Below are 23,824 nucleotides of genomic sequence, written 5' to 3'. Positions count from 1 at the left end.
ATACCCCCAAGTATTTAAGTCCTCTATTTGCAGGGGATATGGCTATATTGCTTCAGTTTTGGCCCAGCTATGTTTACTTGGAAATCAATGAATTCTAAGTGCAGGAAAACCTCAACCCTGTTAAGGTTTAATCAACAATAGCATAGTTCGTACTAAAAATACATATTTCTAAAATGCAGCGTGACTGTGCTCATGTAATTTGATGGCACACAAGTATCAGAACTGGTAACTAGTATCAGGAAGACAGTGGAATAAAATGTACAGTCAGACAAGCACGTTTAAAGTACCACCAATTAAAAAAGCCTGTAGTTTAGAATGTCCAAGGTGACTGTTCTTTGTGAACAAATTCTGATTTTCTTAAAATTAACTAGAAAATATTCATAAAAAGATTTAAGAACATAAAACCCCTTGAGAAGTCTTTAGCCAATAAAACCTAAATTTCATGGGATTATTCTGGTACCATCATTTTTCACATGATCGGAGACTGAAAACAGAATTGCAAGGGGGTAATTCACAGCACTTCCACAGTCAGCTCCTGTACAGATCCTGGGCACAGTATTCTTCTACATTCCTCATCTTTTTTTGGCAATTTGTTTTCTTTACTCCTCTGAGTACCTTCTATTTGAGAACTGAAATTTGAACTAATTAATATTATTCTTCACTAGATCAGAACTATAAAAACAATGCCAATCAACCCTAGATCATGCTTTTCATTATGTTTTGTTTAAAAAGCATACTGTAAATACAAGAAAACTGCTACTGTTCACTTTGGACTATTTTTTGGTAACTAGCTGAAGTGAAAGGCTGTGACATAAAAATGTTAAGTTACAAGCAAAAAAAGTTAGTGTATTCATTAGCTGCCAAAACTACATTCCTAAAGAACTGTATTTAGTACCATCATCACTTGATTAAAAAAATCATCAAATTTAAAAAAAAATAAAAGAGATCATTAAACATTCTAAGAATACTTAAAGCCTCAGAACAAGATAATATGCCAATTCATGGAAGCTTTTTCTATCATTGTTCAAATCTCAATCAAGTTATGTTTGGAAAGTGGTCTCAGCTATACTAAGAATTAAACACTACACTGCTGTTTGAATGGCAGTTAAAGACAGTCATTTTATTGACTTCACCTTTTAAAAATTTTGATAGCATCAAGCTGCAACAGACTGTTTTATTTATTACCATGCTTCCACTTTCCCTTGAGCTCTTTCCTCCTCCTATTCAATGCACTTATTCAAAATGAAACACATCTCTAACTCTCCTAAAGAAGTTTCATTTTTCAGAGATAACCATGAAACAAACTCAACAGAACTTTTTTTTTGAGAGATAGATTTTCTTGCATCATTTAAAAATGAGGAATAAAGACCTCAGAAATTCATTTGAAAGCTAAAAATGCGAATTATGATGTTCAATTGAAATGTGAAGTTAGGTCTTTCTAGCACATTGCTATCATTGAAATCAATGGCAATCAGCCAAGAGTAACTACAGTTCTGAGACAAATGTTTTGAGGAGGAAGAGAACCAAAAGGGGAAGAGCTGGGTAGATATGACTGACTCAATTCTACAATATGAAAAGTATTAAGTCCTATCAATAGTTAGCTTTACTTAAATAAATAAATAAATAAATCCCAAATCTACCCACCCTCCTCCCCAGAGTCTGGAGTAGAGAATAAAAAAGGCTACAACAGAGTTTTCATCACTATTGACCTAGGTTCACATGATCCCCAATATATATTTTGACATTTAAATGTATTTCCTAAAGTACAAAGATATTTTCCATTCACGCATTTCCAACTGCATTTTGTATGACACTTTCATTTCTTAACACCTATATTTTTAAAAGCCTTGCTGTAGTGAAAAACAATGGAGGTAAGTTTTTTTTTTAAGAAGATCATTCTATTCTTAAAATATTTGTTTGGATTAGGTGGTCATTTGCATATTTAAAATGCATATTCTTAATTTAAAATAAGTATTTTAAATTTAAAATTAATATTCATTTATTAAACCCTTTAATTCACATTATTAAAGCATCTGACTGAAGAGGCTCAGAACAGCACTCATTTAAATGTGCTTTACAATCTTACCTTCTTCTTCTCCATCCTGTTCTAATGCTGCACTTTCTTCTTCAAAACTTCCAATACCTGATTCTATTTGAGGAGCTTGGTTGTGTTGCTGACTGAGTTTGTTGCGAATAATGCTGATTTCTTTCTTTAACAGCTTTGCTCTTTTGCTCCTTGACCCACTGGATTTCATTGCACAGGTCAGATCAAGTTTTTCTAGCAACTCTCTCAGCTGTTCTTCCAAGGACATATGTGCTCTGTTTGCAGGATTCAGTAACCTATCCACTGAAGTCAAAACACGCACAATTGTAAATGTATTAGTATTTCCCAGAATAATAATACCAACAGGAGGGAAAAAAAAGTAAAATTCACATGCCAAAATAAAAAGATATTGTCAAAAAGCTACTTAGATTACAGTTAGAAATGTTGAAATTAATTTCTACTATATATTTACTAGTCTTCTTAATCACCATTTTGCTCAAAAAAACTAAGTAACAGTGCAAAGAATTAAAAGGTCAGAAGAAAGACATAATCCTTCCCACCCCAAAAGGGGATTTCCTTCTTGTAAATGAGAAGGACAAAATTACGGTTATAAAAGAAATGTGTTAAATATTCTCCTTCACTGCCAAAACCTCAGAAAACTGACGTGTATGTCAAAAGAATAAATTTTAAATCCTACTATTACAAACGTGCTTTGTTTTTCAATTGAGTAGGTTATTTAGGAACGTGCTGAAGTTTATGAGCAATTTTCATGGCTTAAAAGCATATACAATCATGTGAAAGAGAGCATTCAGCTTAAAAATCTTTTCCATGTAAGTTGTTAAATTAGGCTCTAACACTGCCAAAATCAGAATCTGGGTAACACTGATTTCTAATGACAGATCTAGTAGAATAGAAACACTAGGATCTTTCGAGCACTGTTTTTAATAGGGAAGTGGGGAATCTAGTCAGCAAACAGCAACAAACCTAAACATGTGTATGGAATGTACACACCATGTGTTATGAAAAAATGCAACTTTTAAAAATAATCGAAAAACATCTTACCATCTTCCCAAGAGAAAGGCTGGGGTGTCTCAAGTTTAGGCCGTTCAGGTAAGTGCATTCCAGTTTCATTATTGTAACCGATTCCTTCAGCATCTCGCCTAGCTTGCCTGAGAACTACACCTCCTTGATCTCTTAACCGCACTGCAGCTCTATAAAATATTGTATCTTTTGCATTGTATTTCATACAGTTATCTATGATAAGATTGAAGTCGTCTTCAAACTCACTGAGGTTTTTATAGCCTTGAGCATCTAACCGTTTTCTCATGGTAGAGAAATCCATAGGATGTTTAATATGATCCAAATAGTCTGGAACCTTTGAACAAATATTTAAAATACAAATGGGTAAAATTTTCTTATTACAGCCAAAGTAATACTAGTTAACTGATACACATTTTAAACATATTTTGCAACACTTCAATGTAAAAAATTCAAAATGTAGCTCAGAATTGCACATCGTGATATTGCAAATATTTGCATGCCAACAGATGTTTACATATTACAAGATTCTGCACCTTGGGCAACAAGTTTGAGTTTTACTAAGAGATGCTGAAACTGTATGTTTTTAGAATTCTGTGGGTTTATGTACCTCTTCTCCCAGGCAACTAGTGACAGACCAAGGGGAAATGGCCTCTAGTTGTGCCAGGGGCAGTTGTGGTTGGATATCAGGAAAAATTTCTTCACTGAAAGGGTGGTTAAGCATTGGAACAGGCTCCTCAGGGAAGTGGTAGAGTCACCATCCCTAGAGGTGTTCAAAACAACTGGATGTGGCACTTCACAATATGGTATAGTTTGCATGGTGGTATTAGGTCAAAGGTTGGACTTGATGATCTTGGAGGTCTTTTTCGATTTTAATGATTCTATGATTCTATACAGCATCTGCACACACATCCATTTAATTTATATAGACATATCTACATGTTTTGTACACACATTTACATGTACATATATACATACTATGTCTAGTTTCACCTGCAAATAAGAACATAGTATCAACATTTCAGTTTTTGATACCCTTAAGAGTTTGCTTCATCAAAATCATCTTATTGCAAAATAGCAACATGTATCGATCATTCCATACAAGTATTTCCCAGATACTATTTTGGTATATAAACAGAAAAAGGCTTTCATAGCAGTAAACCATAACTCACACAGTAAATTATCAGAATAAAGATTAAAAGGTAACACTGCTTCCAACCCTGCATGCAATGACTTGTTTCTTGTACTTAAGTGCCACCAACCCATATGTAAACATCAGGAAACACAGCTGCAAACACACCTCTTTAAGGTTCACTGGCTGAGCAAATATACGAGCAGAATCCTTTTCCTGCAGCTGATCCAGAACTGATCGCAGAAGTACAGTGAATGGAGTAAGCCTAAGTTCCATAGCAACCTGCTCAATCTTGACCTAAAGAAGTAACAATTATCCAGTTGAGCATTTTTCATTAACATACTGTATTAAAGTTGTTTTGCAGCATAATATATAATACCTCAGATATGAAATAAAATATACATGTAAGTAAGTGAGTTCAATACTACTTTCAGTATCATCAGTTGGCATTGTTTGATTTTATTTTTTCCCTTATAAAATCATCAGCTGAAAAACTCTCATTCCTTCAGCTTCCCAGAACTCAAATTTGTATTTTATATGTAAGAATTTTGTTCCACTTCTAAATGCATTTCTTTTCCTCGAAAAGATGTTACATAAGAATAACTTCGCAGTTCTCCAACAATGTGAAAATAGAAAGAATTTAATGGTAATATGTTTAAAATTAAATTTTAGTTGTACTGCTATGTTCAAAGTTTAAATAATCTGACAAGCATTTATATGCTACATAAGAGCAAAACAAAGAGTAATTGGAAAGACAATATTCTGTGTAAATTCCAAGAAAATAATTTAAAAAACCAGAATCAACATCTTCAAATACTTGAACATCCTTCAGAATTTCCAGTGTTTTTACAATATTTCAACTTCTCTGCAGTTTAATTTTGAGGCCATTTAAAGAGTTACCAGCACTGAATGGTGTTTTTATAGATAAGGACCATCAAAAACCCCCAAGTGTAAACATTTTGCTTTCACAGTTTCCATATAAAGCCTTATCTTTCGGCATTATCATTTCCTCTAATCTCTTCTCCTAGTAATGTTAACTCTAGAATATTGTAGGTCTTAAGATGCAGCTTCTTTTTTTGGTGACAGAAGAATAAAAGTGCAACTCCATATAAGCACATATACTGGGAAAGCCTGAAGAGATCAAATTTTCTACACTTCTTCAGAAACCAATTGTCTTTCCAAGTCTAACAGAATGGCTTGTTAAATAATTTCTCTACACCAATGCACACAGCATGAGCAACAAACAGGAGGAGCTGAAGGTCACTGTGCTGCTAAAGAGCTACAACCTCGTTGCCATTATTGAAACTTCGTGGGACACATTCCATGACTGGAGTGTGACTGTTGATGGCTACAGGCTGTTAAGAAGGGACAAGACAGGAAGACAGGGCAGAGGGGTTGTCCTTTACATCAGCAGATGAACAGATTATGAAGAGCTGTCTCTGAAGAAAAGCAACAAGCAGGTTGAAAGCGCAGACACTGAGGTGAAAGAGGAAACCCTGTGCTTGTCCTTTATTTCAGATCTAGGGGAACCTGTTGACAAAGCCTTCTTGTTCCAGCTACAGGAGGCATCATGCTCAAAGGTTCTTGTTCTGATGGGGACTTCAATCACCCTGACATCTGTTGGGGCAACTCCAGGTACCAATACCAGCTGAGGGGTGAACACATCGAGTGCAGCTCTATCGAGAAGGACTTGAGGGTACTGGTGAATGAAAACCTCAACATGAGCTGGCAGTGTGCACTTGCAGCCCAGAAAGCCAATTGTATCCTGGGCTGAATCAAAAGAATTGTGGCCAGCAGGCTGAGGGAGGTGATTCTGCCCCTCTACTCTGCCCTCCTGGAGTACTGAATCCAGCTCTGGGGCCCCCAGCATAAGATTAGCATGAAACTGTTGGAGAGAGTCCAGAGGAGAGCCACAGATATGCACAGAGGACTGGAGCTCTCCTTTGAAGAAAAGCTGAGAGAAGTGGGATTGTTCAGCCTGGAGAAAGGAAGGCTCTGGGGAGACCTTACTCGAGTCTCTCAGTACTTCAAGGGGGTTTATAAGAAAGATGGGGACAAACTGATTAGTTTGGGGCCTGTAGTGACAAGACAAGGGGTAACAATTTTAAAGTAAAAGAGGGTAGATTCAGACTAAATATAAAGAGTAATTCTATTTTTTTTTACAATGACGGTGAAGCACTGGAACAGGTGGGCCAGAAAGGTGGTAGATGCCTTATTGCTGGGAAAATCAAAGGTTAGGTTGCATGGGGCTTTGAGCAACCTGATCTAATTGAAGATGTCCCTGTTCATTAAAGAGAGGTTGGACTAGATGATCTTAAAGGTCCCTTCCAACCCAAGCCATTCTATGACTCTATGAAAATTTTATATATTTTAAACAGTTTGAGTGCACACATGCACATACGTTCCTTGATCCTACATGAGGATTTAAAAGACAGCAGTCCTTCTACTGAAAACTACATGTGAAAATATTTAAATTATTTCCTTCAGAAAAGTTTCACCAAATTAAAAGATGCTCCATTTACCTGTTCTCTTTTTAATTTTTCACGCTTACGTATAAGTTCTATCAACAAACGTGCTCTTTCAAGATCATGGCGCAGCCTCTGCCAGTACTTCAATTTTTCTTTTAAGGCTTGCATTTCTTCGTCATCTTCTCTCTAAAAAAGGAATCAAAAAAGTTTACATGAAATGAAAAATGTGCACCTCTTTTTATAAGATAGTTTTATGCAACTACAGGATGTATGCACATAAACGGAGAAACTACTGTCTTATAGTTATGGCACTTGATCATAAGCTTCATACTGCAACAAAAGAAAACCTCTGGTCAGGGTATCTTCTAAAGTTTCTCAGGGGTCTATCTGAAAACAAAATCTATAAACTGGAAAGCATTCCTATGGTGACAGCTATTTACATGAGAAGGAGCAATACAGCAAACAGCAACCCACAAAGATAACAAGCTGCAAAATACAATATGGCATTTTCGCATCAAAATTCAAACCAGGAAAACAACATAAGTTTCATCAGAAACTCCAGGCTGGTAGAAACAAATTATTCTTGTGGTCAACACAGTCCACCTCCCCCACATCCAGTAGAATTAGGACACGCTTGTAACAGAACAAAATCATTATGGCTTCGGAACAGAGGAGATGAAAAGCTGTTTATCAGATAATACGGTAACTTCAAATGGTACCGCAGATAAATAATGCAGTAATAGAACCTTTCAGAGAATGGATGACAATTTAATTTACACATTTTTAAGAGTAAGTAACGTTTGAACACTTGCAGTATTTAATTTGATTTGTACATACAAATCCCAGAGCATTTCTTGTTAGTCTTTACTATTTTTCATAAGGAAAAGGGAGGATATTGGAAAACTCACAGAGAATTCAAATGGTATTGATAATTCTCCAGATATGAGGACATAAAGAAACAGAAGTCCTGATATCAGTACCAAATACACAAAAGAAACATCTGCTTTGGGAAATTATTATGATTACATTTTAAAAATAAGTATTTAATAAAAGAGTCTCTGAAAGACATCGAAAACCTTGTATGCTTGTCGGTAACTTGCATAATGCAACACACTTGATAAGCAATCTTTGTGGGGAGGATTTAAAAGCTAAAATGAAAACAGTACATTCCATAAGTTATAAAAAAGTAGAAGACAGAGGAATAAAGAAAAGTGACTAAGCAGATGAACAATGAATAATATTACAAATTATTACACTAAAAGCAATAACCTCCTTAAGGAAAGACAATTAAGAAGTACCATAGGTCCTCTAAAGAAACCTTGTGCAATTTTTCAGACAGAAGGCTCAAAAAACAGAATTGCAAAAAATGGCAGCTTAAAACCATTATCTAATATATTTAGCAACATTATGATTCTATCATCTGCATCATATTTGATTGCTTTATATACTTTGTAAAAGTAAAGACAAGTACACATGAAAGCCACAAAATTAGTTTTATTCAAATCTCTGACTTCACTGAAGTTCAAAATCCTTAACTATCAACTATCTCTGCATTAAAATATAGCAATCTGAAAACAACAGTTTGTTCCTCTTTTCAGTAAGAAAAAAAACTAAACCCAAAAAACAACAACAAAAAATCCCACAACACACAAAAAAACCCCAACCTAAAAATATGAGTTAGAAACTTCTAGTTCCCTTTCCCAATGACTATTACAACTGAAAGTTATCATTTCTTTCAAGGACTTAAATCTTGATGTAGACATAATAATTTAACTGGTTGGGGTCAGAATAGTTCAAAGTAAATTCTGACAGAAAAAAAAAATTAATATGCACATTTTCAATTCCTTAAAGTTCTCAGAGACTCATTGAAAAAGCAAGTTCTACACTGCCACTAATTGCTGTTCTCCTACATCCCTTCGTGTCTCAGTACAGACCCCACATGTGGAAAAGCAATCGAACTCCTAACTGACACAGCCATACTATTTTTTCAGTTCTGCCGTTTTACAGGACCAAAATTCAGTTGTGGTGATGGCCAGAAGTGGACGGCTTGTCTTCCCTTTGCTTGCAAACATTCAGAGTCGCTCTTTTTCCCTATATAACTACACAATTTATGAAACTGGGCAACTGAGCCTGCTGAAAGCTCAGACCAGAAAACCGTACTAATTTTAGAGTGGGTCAAGAAATTTAAATACAGCAAGAAAAAAAAGTTACAGCAGGTCTTAGGGTAGTTCATTTGACACAGGTATTTGGCTAAACCTCAAGGTACAGCTGCACTCAAAAAAAAATAAAAATTCTTCTACTTGAATCAGTTGTTTGATCAATTTCATTCCGTAAAATAGACACATCCACCTAAATCTGCAGATGTGACACAAAGTATCAAGAGCACTCTGTTTGCCTTTTTTTAGTGCACACATTTATTCCTCTCCTGAATGCCATTCTGGCTTGGGGATTAATAGCAAGCCTCCAATTTTTTGACATTTCTATGCAAAGTTATGTTGGCAGACTGTTTATAATAGCTAAGATCACTCTCCTTTGCCCTAAGCTATTTATTATCTGACATACAACATACACCTTAATTAAATTAAACGATCCAGGCAAGTTGAAAAGAGCACTGGTTTTTAACACCCAGCCAGTAAAAACTTAAGATAGAAAGAGTTTCTCTCAAAACTTTTAGCTTTCTGACACGGAAAGTTTCCAATAACTTTCTGGTAAAGAGTTCATCTTCTTCCAAGTCTTTCTTCCCATAACTGTCCTGAAAGCCAGGAAGTTTCATCTGGCTAATGACACAAGAAAAATTTATAAAGAAACTCTCATTCAGAGAAGGATTCTTAATCAGGAACTGTACTGATAGGACGAGGAATACTGAGTTCAAACTGAAAGAAGAGAAATTTAAGTTAGATATTAAGAAGAAATTCTTTAATGTGGGGGTAGGGAGGCACTGGAACAGGCTGCCCAGAGAACCTGTGGATATCCCACCCCTGGCAGTTTTCAAGGTCAGTTTGGATGGGGCATTGAGCAACCTTCTAGAGAAAGGTTTCCTTGGCCATGGCAGGGGAGTTGGAGTTAGGATCTTTAGGGTCCTTCCCAACCCATTCTTTGATTCTATGATTTTCTGACGGACTTAGTTCTTGCTGAACATAGTATTATCTAGCAAAGCTAATACTTAAACATTTATTAATACTGAGGGAAAAGGGAAACACTTTTAAGTCTACACACAGAACACGCATCAAGTGAGAAATGATCTCACCAGGAATATGCTACAAGTCTCCCTGCATACTATCAGGAATACTGTAGCAACACATCCCTTCTTATTCTGGATGTCAATACACCAGAACAGCCTCACTCCTTACAGAGACTGTAACTTAATATAAGCCAAACAAAAATAGAATTACAGTGATGAAACTGGACCTTGAGCAATACAATTAGTTTTATTAAGACCCTCTGCTGGCACTTATATGCCAATCATTCAAAAACATTTAATTGGTTGCAACTTGTGTTTTTACTGAAATCTTCAGTGCAGGTATGGTCTTAACTCACCAGCACCTTCTACTTTATTTCTTCTAATTTCACCTTTCAACCAACCTCATTACAGCAGCAATAGGCTTCTACACTTAAATATCATGCCTTATTTTTATTTGAGCATTTTTTAAGTGCAGAAAAAAAGCTAAAACAATGGAGACGTAAATTTACTAGGAGTATTCCAATATATTTCCTGAATTTCTAGGTGGAGAGAGAAGTGACAGTATAAAACATTCTCTCAGAAAATGTGCAGTTCCTGCACATGGTGAGGCAGTGTATATACACCAAGACCTTCTCTCCTGGTTTAGAACTCTTAGTTGATATAAACATCACCTTCCAAAGCATATCAGAGCACGGAGCTCTGGAACACATTTATTTGGAAGTAAATATAAATCACAAAAGCCTCTCCCTTCGTCAAATTTGTTCTAGTAAACAAAGAGAAGGGATCAAACCCCCATTCCACCAGGCCTCTCAAAACCATTTTCAGGGTTTTGGTTCCTCATAAAATTTCTTTTCAGTTTAAATAACAATTAAAAAAAATCTGCTCTGTATCTATATTACATCAGTGTTTATGTTTCTTTAATTGACTGAGAACCTATTTAGGTTTCTTGATATTCTGACCTCTCACATAAAATAAAAATAATTTTCCCATTTGGATTGAAATAAACAAAACAATCATCTCTATCTCAAAAATTCTGAGGTGCTCTCACAACAGCTATGCCACAGCTGTTTATTAAGGTTTTGATTATAATTTGGTTTATACTTAGGAGTAACAAAGATGAGTAATGTACTAAATGCTTTGCAGTTACGACTGCTTTAATAAATACATATTGAAGGTGCTATGGAGAAGACACAATGTCATGCACAGGACACTTGCTACTCGCTGAAAAGCACTACCTACACATTTTTCATCAACAGAATCATTTGACGTTCAGCTCAGCTTGAAACTTTCTTCTTTCTTTTCAAAAGAATAGCCTCAGAAGTGCCCCAATTTTTAACAGACCAATATAAATAGCTTCTAATTTATTTAGAAAATATTTTCATTATTTCCTTACTTAAGAATCATTCTAAACTTAGAAAAGAAAATAAAGAAATAGTGTTTGCCCCAAAGTGTAAACAGGTAATGGAATTTTAAACAGGTCCTATGTAAGGCCTATTTTATTTTAATCAAACATCAACTACAATAATCGTTTTATTGTGGTAGTGACTATTTAAATATTTAGAAATGTTGCAGACAGTTGCATGTCATCTCAGTATAAAACATACTTCCCAAAGACCAATTAGCATTTCAGACAATAACAATGGTCTAGTTCTATACTGCCACAACAGCCCTACATTTCTGTGCTTGACTTTACTATTTTTAGGGACTCGAGCTCATTTAAAAAGAAGTTTATTTTCTGAATAAATGAATTTCAACTATTATTAGGTAACTGCCAGGTTCCACTCTTCAGAACAGTAATTTCTTGTGCAGAAGTAAAAGACTAATCAAAGATTAAAAGTAGAATATAAAATTATTTTACAGAAATTACAACCCAAAAAATAGTATCAAAATGGAGCAATACAGAAGCAATGAAAAAAGATAAACAAGTGGTCAACTTATATTCAAAGTTAATTCCACCTAAAAGGAATACACCTAAATAGAATTTGAGAATCCCAGCTATGAGGAAAGGCTGAGAGAGCCGTGACTGTTTAGCCTGGAGGAGAAAAGGCTCAAGGGGGTAGAAATCTCACCAATGCACAAAAATACCTGCAGGGAAGATGGAGCCAGGCTCCTTTCAGTGGTGCCCAGTGACAGAGGCAATGGGCACAAAGTGAGCATGGACATCAGAAACATTGCTTAAACATTGCTTATTTTTTTATTTTTTTTTTTTAAACTGTGAAGGTGACCAAGCACTGGCACAGGCTGTCCAGGGAGATTGTGGAGTTTCCACCCTTAAGAGATATTCAAAAGCCAGCAGCACGTGGTGCTGAGCAACCTGTTCTAAGTGGCCCTGCTTAGAAGGAGGTTGTACCAGATGACTTCCAGAGGTCCTTTTCAACCTCATTTGTTCTAGGAATTATTAATTAGTTTTTCACATGAAAAGCTAAAAAAAATACATACACACAAACGTGACTGATCAAATAATCAAATAATCAGGAAGCAGTGTTGACCATGGTATTTTTATGACATCAATAATGACTTAATCAGCAAATAGAAATACAATTCTAACAAAACTAACAGTTCAGCTTTAAAGGGAGGGGAATCTCAATTTAATACAAGTAAATTATTATAAAATTAATTCCTAAGTTTTAGAGGCTATTCTACAAGAACAACACTCGGAGAATGGAAAGAACACAGCCAACTGTTCAGTTCTGTTCAGTTACAAAAAGGTAACTGGGATGCTCCATAACATGATGCATCAGCATTTCAAGGTCTACACACACGGACCCACAGACACAATTCAGGAGTCTTAATTATTTTTTAAGCTACCCAGAGACTTGAAACCAAAACAATAGAATATTTGGAGTCACTGCTTTGATGTTTTTCAGCACTTGACTGGTAAATGTGTACAACTTTATAACCAATCCAGACATATTGTAGCTAGGATGGGACTTATTGGAACAATGTATCAGCATACATTTATGCTTGTCTACAATCTCACAATTGTGTCAAAGGTGAAACTAAAAGTTGAAATATGTGTTTGAACTTCATCAACAACTTGCCCTTTGTTCTCTTATTACTGAATACGGTGGGCAATAAGGATCTGAATTCGAAAACTGTAAACTAGCTGTCTAACCCTTTACCTGTTTTTTTCAAGTGTCAAACATGACATATGCATTGCACCTTTTGATGAATTTAAAATAACTTTTTTTCTTATCTAACTCATAGCACATTGAGTAATGAGTTACAGAAAACCACAACACTAGTCAAAACATAATGGTATTATGACAGTTTTGATGACAGTATTTTTGTGAAACATTTAAGCAAAACAAAAGAAAAATCCACACAATTTTTTTTAATATGTCACAAATTAAAAAGTATTAGATAATTCCCGACTGCCAATATAGGTAATATCACTTCAGGTAAATAATTTGCTCAGTCCTGAGTAAGAGAAAGTTTTTACTTCCTAGTTAATTTTTTACTCATAAGTAAAAAGTATGTCACGTACCTGTTGTGTGTTTCTTTGTGACTGTAAACTGGACTGCAGCCTTCTCAACAGTGGAACACCATTCCTAGACAGTCTTTTAAGCAACCAGTAACTGTGCACTCGTTCAACAAAATGCTTCTTTCGCTGAATGGCCACCTGATTCATAATCTTATTTAATCTAAAACATGGAAAAACTGATATTGTATTTTTCACAGCAAACCATAAAACATATTTGTCTATACATCAAGTATAGAAGTTAAACATCAAATATATAAAAACTGTAAAACCAGAAGTAATCACAATGTTACTAATTTCTTTCAATAACATCCCTTCCAGCACAATTATTTCTGAGCAGTAAACTACAATCAAATACATCTGCTTGACACCATAGTTTCTACCAAATATATTAGGGTATTTCATAAAGCGAATGGGAATCAATTTTTTCATGATCATTATTTGAAGATCAATCCCACATTAGGGCTGAGAATAAAACTTTATATACATTTCAGAATAATTTTCCTATTGAAAATAAAATCAGAAATAAAGCTCTAAATCACTATGAAAGTCTTCAGATCATTTGTTGCCATCTACACAAAGAATTAGTAGTTTATTTTAAAGACATATGTCTTCAAACTGTTTACATAAAAACATGCAGCAAAAGGCTTGTATTACTCATCTATTAATATCAATTTTTTGACAAATAAACAGAACAGAAAATGTAAAACACAAGAACAGTTATTATTTTACCCCACACATACAATGAAAACAGCACACAGAAAAGACACAAGTGAGGATGATAGTTAAGCAAACTATCAAGATCAATCAATATTTTCTCCAAGTTTCTTTTTAACAAATGCAAATACTGTTTGCATATACTCATTTACAAATATTCTAGGAGAGTGCTATATGAACATCACACACAACAATACTGGTTCTTATTTTTCAAATAATGACACGTTAAAATGTCCAAGTCTCACACATGACACTGGCCTCTCAAAATATACATTAAAAAAAAAAGTTTATCTGAAACAGATCTTCACCCCTCTGTGCCTACAGTATCTTGAAATCACAGCCAAAAAAAAAATTAAACAATGTTAGTGGTTATGTATGATAATTCAGGTATTTGTTACCAATGGCAGCCCTTGCAAAATTAACACGAGACGCCCCAAGGCACCAATCATCTTTATTGTTAGAGAGATTGTTCATTCATTTGGGGGCAAGGGTGAGTTGGAGAGAGAGCTGATGTAAAACAGTTACAGAAAAGATAATAACAATAAAATCTGTTAATTCTTCACTCAGTATATTACTACCCACAGCGAAACTCTACAATCAGTAGTAGAGAGATTATCAGGTATCACATACTAGTATTTTGCTGCTTTTTCCCTTTTAATATTAGGAATAAAACAGTTTTGCAAGTAAGGATGAAAGTAAAGTAGTCAAATACCTAAACAAAGTTGTAAGTAAACCTTGGGTAAAATGATTTTTAAGAATGTCTGGGAAACTTAAATATTTTTCAGACAAACAGACAAGTGAGTCTACCCTGAGTTCACCAGAAGTCATCCATCCCTGGTGGGTTTTTGTGAGCTGTGTAGAAGATAAGGTGCAATAGGTCTACTCAGTGCTACACTAACTGTGGCTACAGAGCTTTCAGTCATCACTGGGTAAAAGCAGAACGAACAGAGGTTTTCCTCAAAATGCAATGTCATTGTGTCTTTCGGTTCCTCAGTGACATTGTTTTTTCAATTAATAACTGTGCCAGTTAGGCAGTCTTAAAAAATTTTAGTTTAAAGCTTAGAAAGCCTGCAGATGGACTTCAGACTGTCTTGTAAGTCTTTCACTGGAGGGCAGATACAGGCTCCAAAAAGATTTACTCAATGCAGAACAGATGTGACCATATTAAACTTCAAACGACCTAATTACAATTAATTATGGAATGCAATCAAAATCAAGTAATTACTTTCACATCTCTTGGAAACAGTAAAACCTACTGAACCAAGTCAAAAAAAGTGCAGCCAAATACAAACTGATTTGGAAAGATCAGAGAATCATAACATAAAGAAAAGTGCCTTGGCTTCGTGCCCATCTGATGTGGCAAGACTAAGCAAACATCTTTCACTACAGCTTTAAGTACATTTGCCCATTCACATAATGAACTGATCTATTCATAGATAAGTATAATAGTAAAGTGCTGAAATAAGCATAAGAAAGATATTCACAGCCGATACTCTCCAATTTGAAAATTACAAATAAACAGAAGGTAATTCGGAGTGCAGAAACTACTTAAGAAGGTGTTAGAAACTACTCCTCTCTGCCTTCCCTCCAAATAAAACCAAATAATGGCTGTTCATATTCCATTTAGACACCACACACAGATAATGGAAACATACTTCTCAAAATAGAGGTCTGAGACACTTCACATGGCAGGTATCTACAGAGCCTCTACACTATGACCTTACTGACTTAATGAGGAAGTTACATCTGCTGTTAGGCCTTAACAATCAGTAACTGTATCACAGTTTTTCAATTATATTTTTGCTTAATTTGGTACTTCCAAGTAGACTTTAACTGTCCCAAAGGCTTTAAATTATGGCACACAATACAGTTGTTTAGGCGAAATGAAACACCGCTGCTGTAGAACCCTAGAAGTAGCACACCCTGGGTACTGATTTTGAAGCTCCTACCCCTAACAGAGTTTGCTGCACATTTCACTTCCTTTTTTTTTTCCCCTGCAACAAATTACTGAAGAGCAGGTAAGGGAGAGCTGTTTGAAGACTTTATCATTTTGCAATCCAGGATGTGGCTTGCACAGGACAGGATTAATTGCTACACTATGCTGACAAATTCCCCATGCAGAGGTAAGGCTTACGGAACTTAAGGCACCTCTGAAAACTACACAAAACACCTCAGCAAAGTAATTTTTTTCTAAGGTATCCATCTGCCCTTGAACCTTTCCCCAGTATAAGCACATCAGCAGAGAACAGCTTTCTGTATTGTTTTAATTTCTAATGGCAAGTCAAGTATACCAAAAGTACTGGGAGAAAAATGTCGTAATTTTCCCTCAACTTACCAGTGATTTAAAATGAAGTACATTGATAGAGGAATTATAAAATTCTTTAAAAGGTGCCTGTGTTGCCATGAAATTCAGTAACTGCTGCTCTATAACTGGTTCTCATAAAAGAAGCATTAGGCTTCAATGATGACCACTGCAGCCTTTTGATGTTTTGGCATACCCACTCTTCTTTTCCTTTTTTTAGAGCTACATACCAAAACTACACAGGTGTCAACACATTTTCCAGAACTGTTTTATTCATGCCACAGCCAGTATTACTTCCCTTCCCCAGCCCTGCCTGTATCCGACTGTAAAACACTGGTGAGCACTACGAACGTGGTCTGGGGATATTGTACAATTCCTTGCTTGTCTTTAAACAGGGAAAGGTCTTTTTTCAACTGAACCTTTCAAATAATGCCTACAGTCTCCTGTTCACATGGAGACATTCGATGGATAATCTACCCTGTAAAGGGGTGATATACTTAATGCACTGGTCAATGCATTGAGAGAGCTGAATGTGTTACTCAGTTCTTGTTTCTTCACCTTTTATACAAATGTATAGAATAATTTTTGTCAGTGTAAGAGATGCGCTTTTCTCACATCACCAATCTCACAGCTTTGTTCTTCAACTCATGACTACCTTCCTCTCCCAGTTTCAGTTATATGTCCCTGGGGCAACTATGGCAAAAGGTTTACAGGGAAAATGAAACCAGTATTTTGGTAACTAAAAATGTGGCAGTTTAACTTAAGAAAGCCAATGAAAGATAATCAGCCACCTTTCTATTAATCATCCCTAACCACTCCACAGACCATACATGTGGTTTTTTTTTTTGCTTTTTTTGTTTTGTTTTTTTTTTAACCCCACAGCTACTGTTTTAGTATTAAAATACATGAAGATTTTTGCAACAAACGTGGGTAGAGCCCTTCCCAAATCTTTGTTTGCGAAGCCCAGCCATGATGATGACATGAAGATTTCTATAACATTTCTCCATTCTTTGGTTTTTGAAACATAAATTGGAGGGAACATTTCCTTGAGCAACTATGTGATTTTGACAGCATTACTATAGTAATTCAAGCACAAGGAACTTAATAGGAAAATCTGTATAAATCAGACACCTACACTAAGATCAAATACCCATTAAAACCAATTTTTAAACATGAACTAAACCTTATATTGTAATTGCAGTACTTGTCTTGAGCCTCCAGTTCCATCCGTTTGTTATTTTTCATCTTCCTTTATCCAGCACAGTAGTATTAAACATACATGCAAGACACCAAAACTGTATAATACTCTTACATTTCATTCAGTATCACTAAAATACCCGCTTCTCTTGACCTATGGTAATACCTATAAACAATCCAATTATGTTCTACTTAACTGAGCAAATAAAATAACCCTATTTTCCCAAACAAAGATTGCAGATACACTTCCAAAACCCGGTAGAACAAATTGTAAAAAAAAAAAAACTAAATTGAACAGATTTCAACAAAGTAAGTTTCCAGAACACTTGAATNAAAAAAAAAAGTTTATCTGAAACAGATCTTCACCCCTCTGTGCCTACAGTATCTTGAAATCACAACCAAAAAAAAAATTAAACAATGTTAGTGGTTATGTATGATAATTCAGGTATTTGTTACCAATGGCAGCCCTTGCAAAATTAACACGAGACGCCCCAAGGCACCAATCATCTTTATTGTTAGAGAGATTGTTCATTCATTTGGGGGCAAGGGTGAGTTGGAGAGAGAGCTGATGTAAAACAGTTACAGAAAAGATAATAACAATAAAATCTGTTAATTCTTCACTCAGTATATTACTACCCACAGCAAAACTCTACAATCAGTAGTAGAGAGATTATCAGGTATCACATACTAGTATTTTGCTGCTTTTTCCCTTTTAATATTAGGAATAAAACAGTTTTGCAAGTAAGGATGAAAGTAAAGTAGTCAAATACCTAAACAAAGTTGTAAGTAAACCTTGGGTAAAATGATTTTTAAGAATGTCTGGGAAACTTAAATATTTTTCAGACAAACAGACAAGTGAGTCTACCCTGAGTTCACCAGAAGTCATCCATCCCTGGTGGGTTTTTGTGAGCTGTGTAGAAGATAAGGTGCAATAGGTCTACTCAGTGCTACACTAACTGTGGCTACAGAGCTTTCAGTCATCACTGGGTAAAAGCAGAACGAACAGAGGTTTTCCTCAAAATGCAATGTCATTGTGTCTTTCGGTTCCTCAGTGACATTGTTTTTTCAATTAATAACTGTGCCAGTTAGGCAGTCTTAAAAAATTTTAGTTTAAAGCTTAGAAAGCCTGCAGATGGACTTCAGACTGTCTTGTAAGTCTTTCACTGGAGGGCAGATACAGGCTCCAAAAAGATTTACTCAATGCAGAACAGATGTGACCATATTAAACTTCAAACGACCTAATTACAATTAATTATGGAATGCAATCAAAATCAAGTAATTACTTTCACATCTCTTGGAAACAGTAAAACCTACTGAACCAAGTCAAAAAAAGTGCAGCCAAATACAAACTGATTTGGAAAGATCAGAGAATCATAACATAAAGAAAAGTGCCTTGGCTTCGTGCCCATCTGATGTGGCAAGACTAAGCAAACATCTTTCACTACAGCTTTAAGTACATTTGCCCATTCACATAATGAACTGATCTATTCATAGATAAGTATAATAGTAAAGTGCTGAAATAAGCATAAGAAAGATATTCACAGCCGATACTCTCCAATTTGAAAATTACAAATAAACAGAAGGTAATTCGGAGTGCAGAAACTACTTAAGAAGGTGTTAGAAACTACTCCTCTCTGCCTTCCCTCCAAATAAAACCAAATAATGGCTGTTCATATTCCATTTAGACACCACACACAGATAATGGAAACATACTTCTCAAAATAGAGGTCTGAGACACTTCACATGGCAGGTATCTACAGAGCCTCTACACTATGACCTTACTGACTTAATGAGGAAGTTACATCTGCTGTTAGGCCTTAACAATCAGTAACTGTATCACAGTTTTTCATTTATATTTTTGCTTAATTTGGTACTTCCAAGTAGACTTTAACTGTCCCAAAGGCTTTAAATTATGGCACCCAATACAAAAGACCCTCAGTATTTATCTATTAATTTTTGTGCACTCTGTAACTTGACCATTGAAAAAAAAAAACTGCCAGGAGACAGTTCTTCAGATGATACATTCTGAAAATTATGTTTTTGTATAGCACAAGACACAATTCCCTTTAACTGCCACCAGAAAAAAATAGTCTAATATAAATTCACACAACTGGTGAAACTCAGAAGTTCTGAAAAGTAAAATCACTCAAATCTTATCTTTGTAAATGCATTATCACATATATAATCATTGCAGACCGAACCTCTAGAACACTAACGATGTGCCTTACAGAACTAATGTATTAAGCTGTTTTAAGCTTCTTTGCCCTGTACATGCAAAATAAAGAGAAGAACAAAAAAAATTATATGTACAGCATATTCCTATATCTATTTTATAAAAAGGCCATATTTAAATATGAGACAGGACTGGATTTTTATTTTTTTTGCAGGGTGGGGGAGAGGAACCACCCCTCAGACATCAACCACGTGACTTTTAATACCAGATATATACTATTATTTTTACTCCACATCAAGATCTACTTTTACAACTCACTAAATAAGTCACACTTTTTCAAGCATATTAATTAATCCTTATTTAATAAGCCAACCACAGTCAAGACAAACTAGCTTCAAAATAAATAAAATGCCACTGAGGTAAAATTACTGAACGCCACAGTAGCTCTTTTCTTGATTTAGGGAATATTATTTTTTTTTTATTTAAGCAAAGAGATCAAGATGACATCAGCAGTAGTTTCTACATGTAAAACAAAAGTTTCAAAGTCAAACAATCTGACAAGAAAGATAAGTGGATTATAACTGTGAGCATCCCTTCCCACTTCATCCAGGTGATTCTATCACCTAAGTATTAGGTGTGCCTAAGTATTAGGTACAGTCACACATCATGCACCCCTGGAATTAAAATAAGTATTTTCATATGGTTTTGTGAATGTATACATACATGTAAAGTCAAGGATAAACAGCTAACAGACATTAATCTGGATTTATTCATCTTCCAATTTCTTTGCAGTGCTGGCTCTAGCAGTATTTTTCAATGGCTTTTTTATGTTGAATTTTAAGCAGAATTTCTTATTCTTTTCCTCTACTTAAAAACTTTCTGAATGTATATAAAACCCCAAAACACAGTACCCAAAAGACATTTAAAAGATCCCCAAAAGAATCCACAAGCCATAAATATGATTATGAAGCATCATCTGTGAATGCAGACTAACAGTGTCCCTAAGACTTTGTAAATGTTCCTTTTGCCTTATATTGCATTTCATCAGTTTCTATTTTTTTTTTTTTTTTTTTTTTTTTGGTCCATACTTCATTTTAGAGACAGTCAAGATTCCTCTGTTGATGTAGCAAAATTACATTTAATTACTTGGTGAGAAAGTTCAGGATAGGTCAACTAGATAAATTATAAACCAAAAGAAAATACTGATTCTGCCTCGAAACACACAGTGACAGAAATCCAGTTTTACTACCAGGAGCAATATGCTTTCTAATAAAAGCAAAGGCCAACATAATCGATTAATGTGCACAACATAAATGTTGATTTGTAAAGACAGCTGAAAACATTTTTGTAAGAGTCTCAGTAATTTTTGCTCTCAGTTGTCTGCTACTACTTACCTATTTTCATAACAACCTTTTAATTATCTTCTAAAATTATGATGCAACACACCTGATGCAACAACCTGCAGTGTTCCTACTTCTTATGAAAGTAGGGCTTTTTTGCTTGTTTTTTGCTGTCTGTACAAGTATTGCATTTCAAATACTTTCTTAGTTTCAAATATTTCATGTAGAAACAGAAACTAAAGATGAAAGTAAATGTTTATATACTTTAAAATATCAGCTTCCACTTAATATTTGCATAGATCACACAGTGTCTCAGTGTATGTTTTGAAAATACTGAAGATTAAATATTTTATAGCACATTCTATTTTCCCCCAGGTATACAGCTACAATATCATAGTTTCGCAGCATTTTTAAAGAACATGGATGTTGACACTGGCTTTGCAAACAGGTAAACACATTTTAAATGCCTTTTTTGACACATAAGATCAAGAGACTACAGAAAAACAATGCTATTTGTACTAAAAAATCAAGCACTCCAAAACAGGAAAAACCACATAGTTTTCCTAGGTAACACTGTAACCCTTTTGGTTTGTGTATCCATTCTGCTCGCTGAATAAGGTAACAGTTATAAAGAACACTGATGAGCAGCAACAGAAAGAAAAAAATCCACAAGAAAAGAGCAAGAGTCAGTACAAGACAACTGAGAGAGACAAGAAGCTAGATTTAGATTGGCAAGTCAACCCTAAAAGTCAAATCTGGACCTGCAATCAAAATTAAATGCTTCTAGTATTCTTTTAGGAAAAAAAAATAATCTATCAACTAGGTAAAATTCAACCATTACACATCACCTGTAGGAATACTACACTGCCAGAACAAATTTGCCACTTTGTGCAGCCAAACTAGCTAGTGGGAGGACACTTTTCTCACCACCATTTGCCAAGAAGTGCAGGTACTGTCTGTCCCTCTCATACAGAGGGACAGTTTGCGAAAGTCCTTCCCCATCCTCCTCCCCACATAGCACAGCTGTTCTGTCCTGCGGGAAACGTGACTTTTAGTCTAAGCTCATTTCTGCCTTTAAACAATCAAAAAAGCTGATGAATACAAGCAGTATTGTAATGTAAAAGATGTACGCAACAACCTTCAACAGTTCTATATTTCAGCAAAAATTGAATGGAATTTCCTAGTGAAGAAGCAGCACATTTCTAAAGTCAGAAGATCTGGTGTACATCCTATGTATATACTACAAGTGCTAAGCAAGTTACAAGTCAGTATTGACAGCTCTGAAACCTGAAGCCACCTTAAGGCTTTAACATGACCTACTGCACGTTTGGAAGTAGACACTCAGGTATAGGTTTTCTAAAAAACCTAGGTAACAGGACAGAATAGAACCAGCATTAAAAATAAATAAACTTTAAAAAAAAAAAAAAGAGATGGGAAGCAAGCATTCATCTCCTATCATGGTTAGCAGCTTCCGATTGTACACTCTTAAATCAGCAGTCCACTGATGACTGGATGAAAGTCTGAGAGGCTATATAATTAGATTATAAATGACCCACAGAGTGACACTACCTATGTAATTTAACAGCCAAAAGCTTAGAATATGATATCTGTGTAAGAAATTCTGACCAAAATCATTCAAGGCATCAAACCTGACCTAAAGGTAAACAGAAATTCACGAGCTACAAAAATTCTGTAGGAATTATGAAGTATGTTGTTCTACATCAGTCTTTTTAACACATCCTGAACTTTAAGATAAGTGTTTTGGAAAAGAGAATTATTAAAGACGATGTTATTACAATACCCAGTCTTTCATAGAATAGTCACTCACTGTCTGCGAAAGGAAACAGCACATGAACATTCTACCTTAAACTAAATATAAATGGGAAGATGGTTTTCCTCAAGCTTCACCAGGTGTGCTCAGGGGCTACATCTACCAAGTATTTGAAGATCACTGTGATCTTCACATTTGTATACTTTTTCAACTACCAACTCTGAAGAGCCACCAATATGCCAAGGAGACATGTAGCCTAGTTATTAATGATTAAGAAAGTAAACCAAACCAAACATCTCCACATGTGTCTCAATTTCAACAGATGCTGAAAACATTAATATTAAATTCTTCAATAAAAAAGCACTAGTGAGTGTATAAATAAATATTTATTTTAAATAAATAAATACTGAGTGTATACATTTCTTCCTTGAAATCTTTGAAAAGACAAATCATGCTTCAGCTCCAAGGGAAAAAAAGCATATTAAAAAAGATTAGAGAACAGGGATCATTTAAGTGAAGACTGCTGTAAATTGATCCACGTAATTCTTTATTAGTTTATGGGTATGTATTTAACTCCTACAGAAACACTAGTGTTTCCTAAAGGGAAAAAGAAAATTTAAAAAGAAGAACGGTCAAAGAAAACTAGACAATTGAGATTTGGCTCCGCACCATAATCACTTTTCCTTTTAATATGCCCATTGCTGTTTTGCTTTTAATTCAGGTATCAGGTGTCAGTTATCTAAAACTAAGCATGCTCACACTACAATGAGTACTTAAGCAAGGGTCTCCCTCAGCTGAAGACAAGCAATTTATAATAAAGCTCAAATTTAAAATAGCTTTAAACTGTGCACATTTTTTACACATCTGACATAAAAGTACAGGAACTAGACTTGTTTTGAGAAATAGGAAAATAAGCATAGATAGAAGAAAGCTGAACCTCTCTGAGTCTTGAAAAGAAATTTAGTCATTAAAAAGAAAAA

The 23,824-nt window shown here is 35.0% G+C and overlaps 1 protein-coding gene across 6 annotated transcripts in view; it reads right to left on the bottom strand.

Annotated features, from left to right (window-relative positions):
* The window catches only part of BRD1 (bromodomain containing 1), a 57,331-nt gene that overhangs the window by 25,393 nt on the left and 8,114 nt on the right, over window positions 1–23,824 (bottom strand). For all 6 annotated transcript variants that reach the window (XM_017811495.1, XM_017811498.1, XM_017811496.1 and 3 more), the window contains 5 exons: window positions 13,351–13,507; window positions 6,737–6,868; window positions 4,383–4,511; window positions 3,107–3,419; window positions 2,087–2,347 (listed from right to left, as the gene is read on the bottom strand). In XM_017811495.1, coding sequence (XP_017666984.1) covers window positions 2,087–2,347; window positions 3,107–3,419; window positions 4,383–4,511; window positions 6,737–6,868; window positions 13,351–13,507 — 992 coding nt within the window. The remainder of the gene's footprint in view (window positions 1–2,086; window positions 2,348–3,106; window positions 3,420–4,382; window positions 4,512–6,736; window positions 6,869–13,350; window positions 13,508–23,824) is intronic.

Source organism: Lepidothrix coronata, unplaced genomic scaffold, assembly GCF_001604755.1.
Source record: "Lepidothrix coronata isolate B3197 unplaced genomic scaffold, Lepidothrix_coronata-1.0 Scaffold32, whole genome shotgun sequence".
Taxonomy (NCBI): Eukaryota; Metazoa; Chordata; class Aves; order Passeriformes; family Pipridae; genus Lepidothrix; species Lepidothrix coronata.
This window is presented reverse-complemented; position numbering and strand designations above follow the sequence as displayed.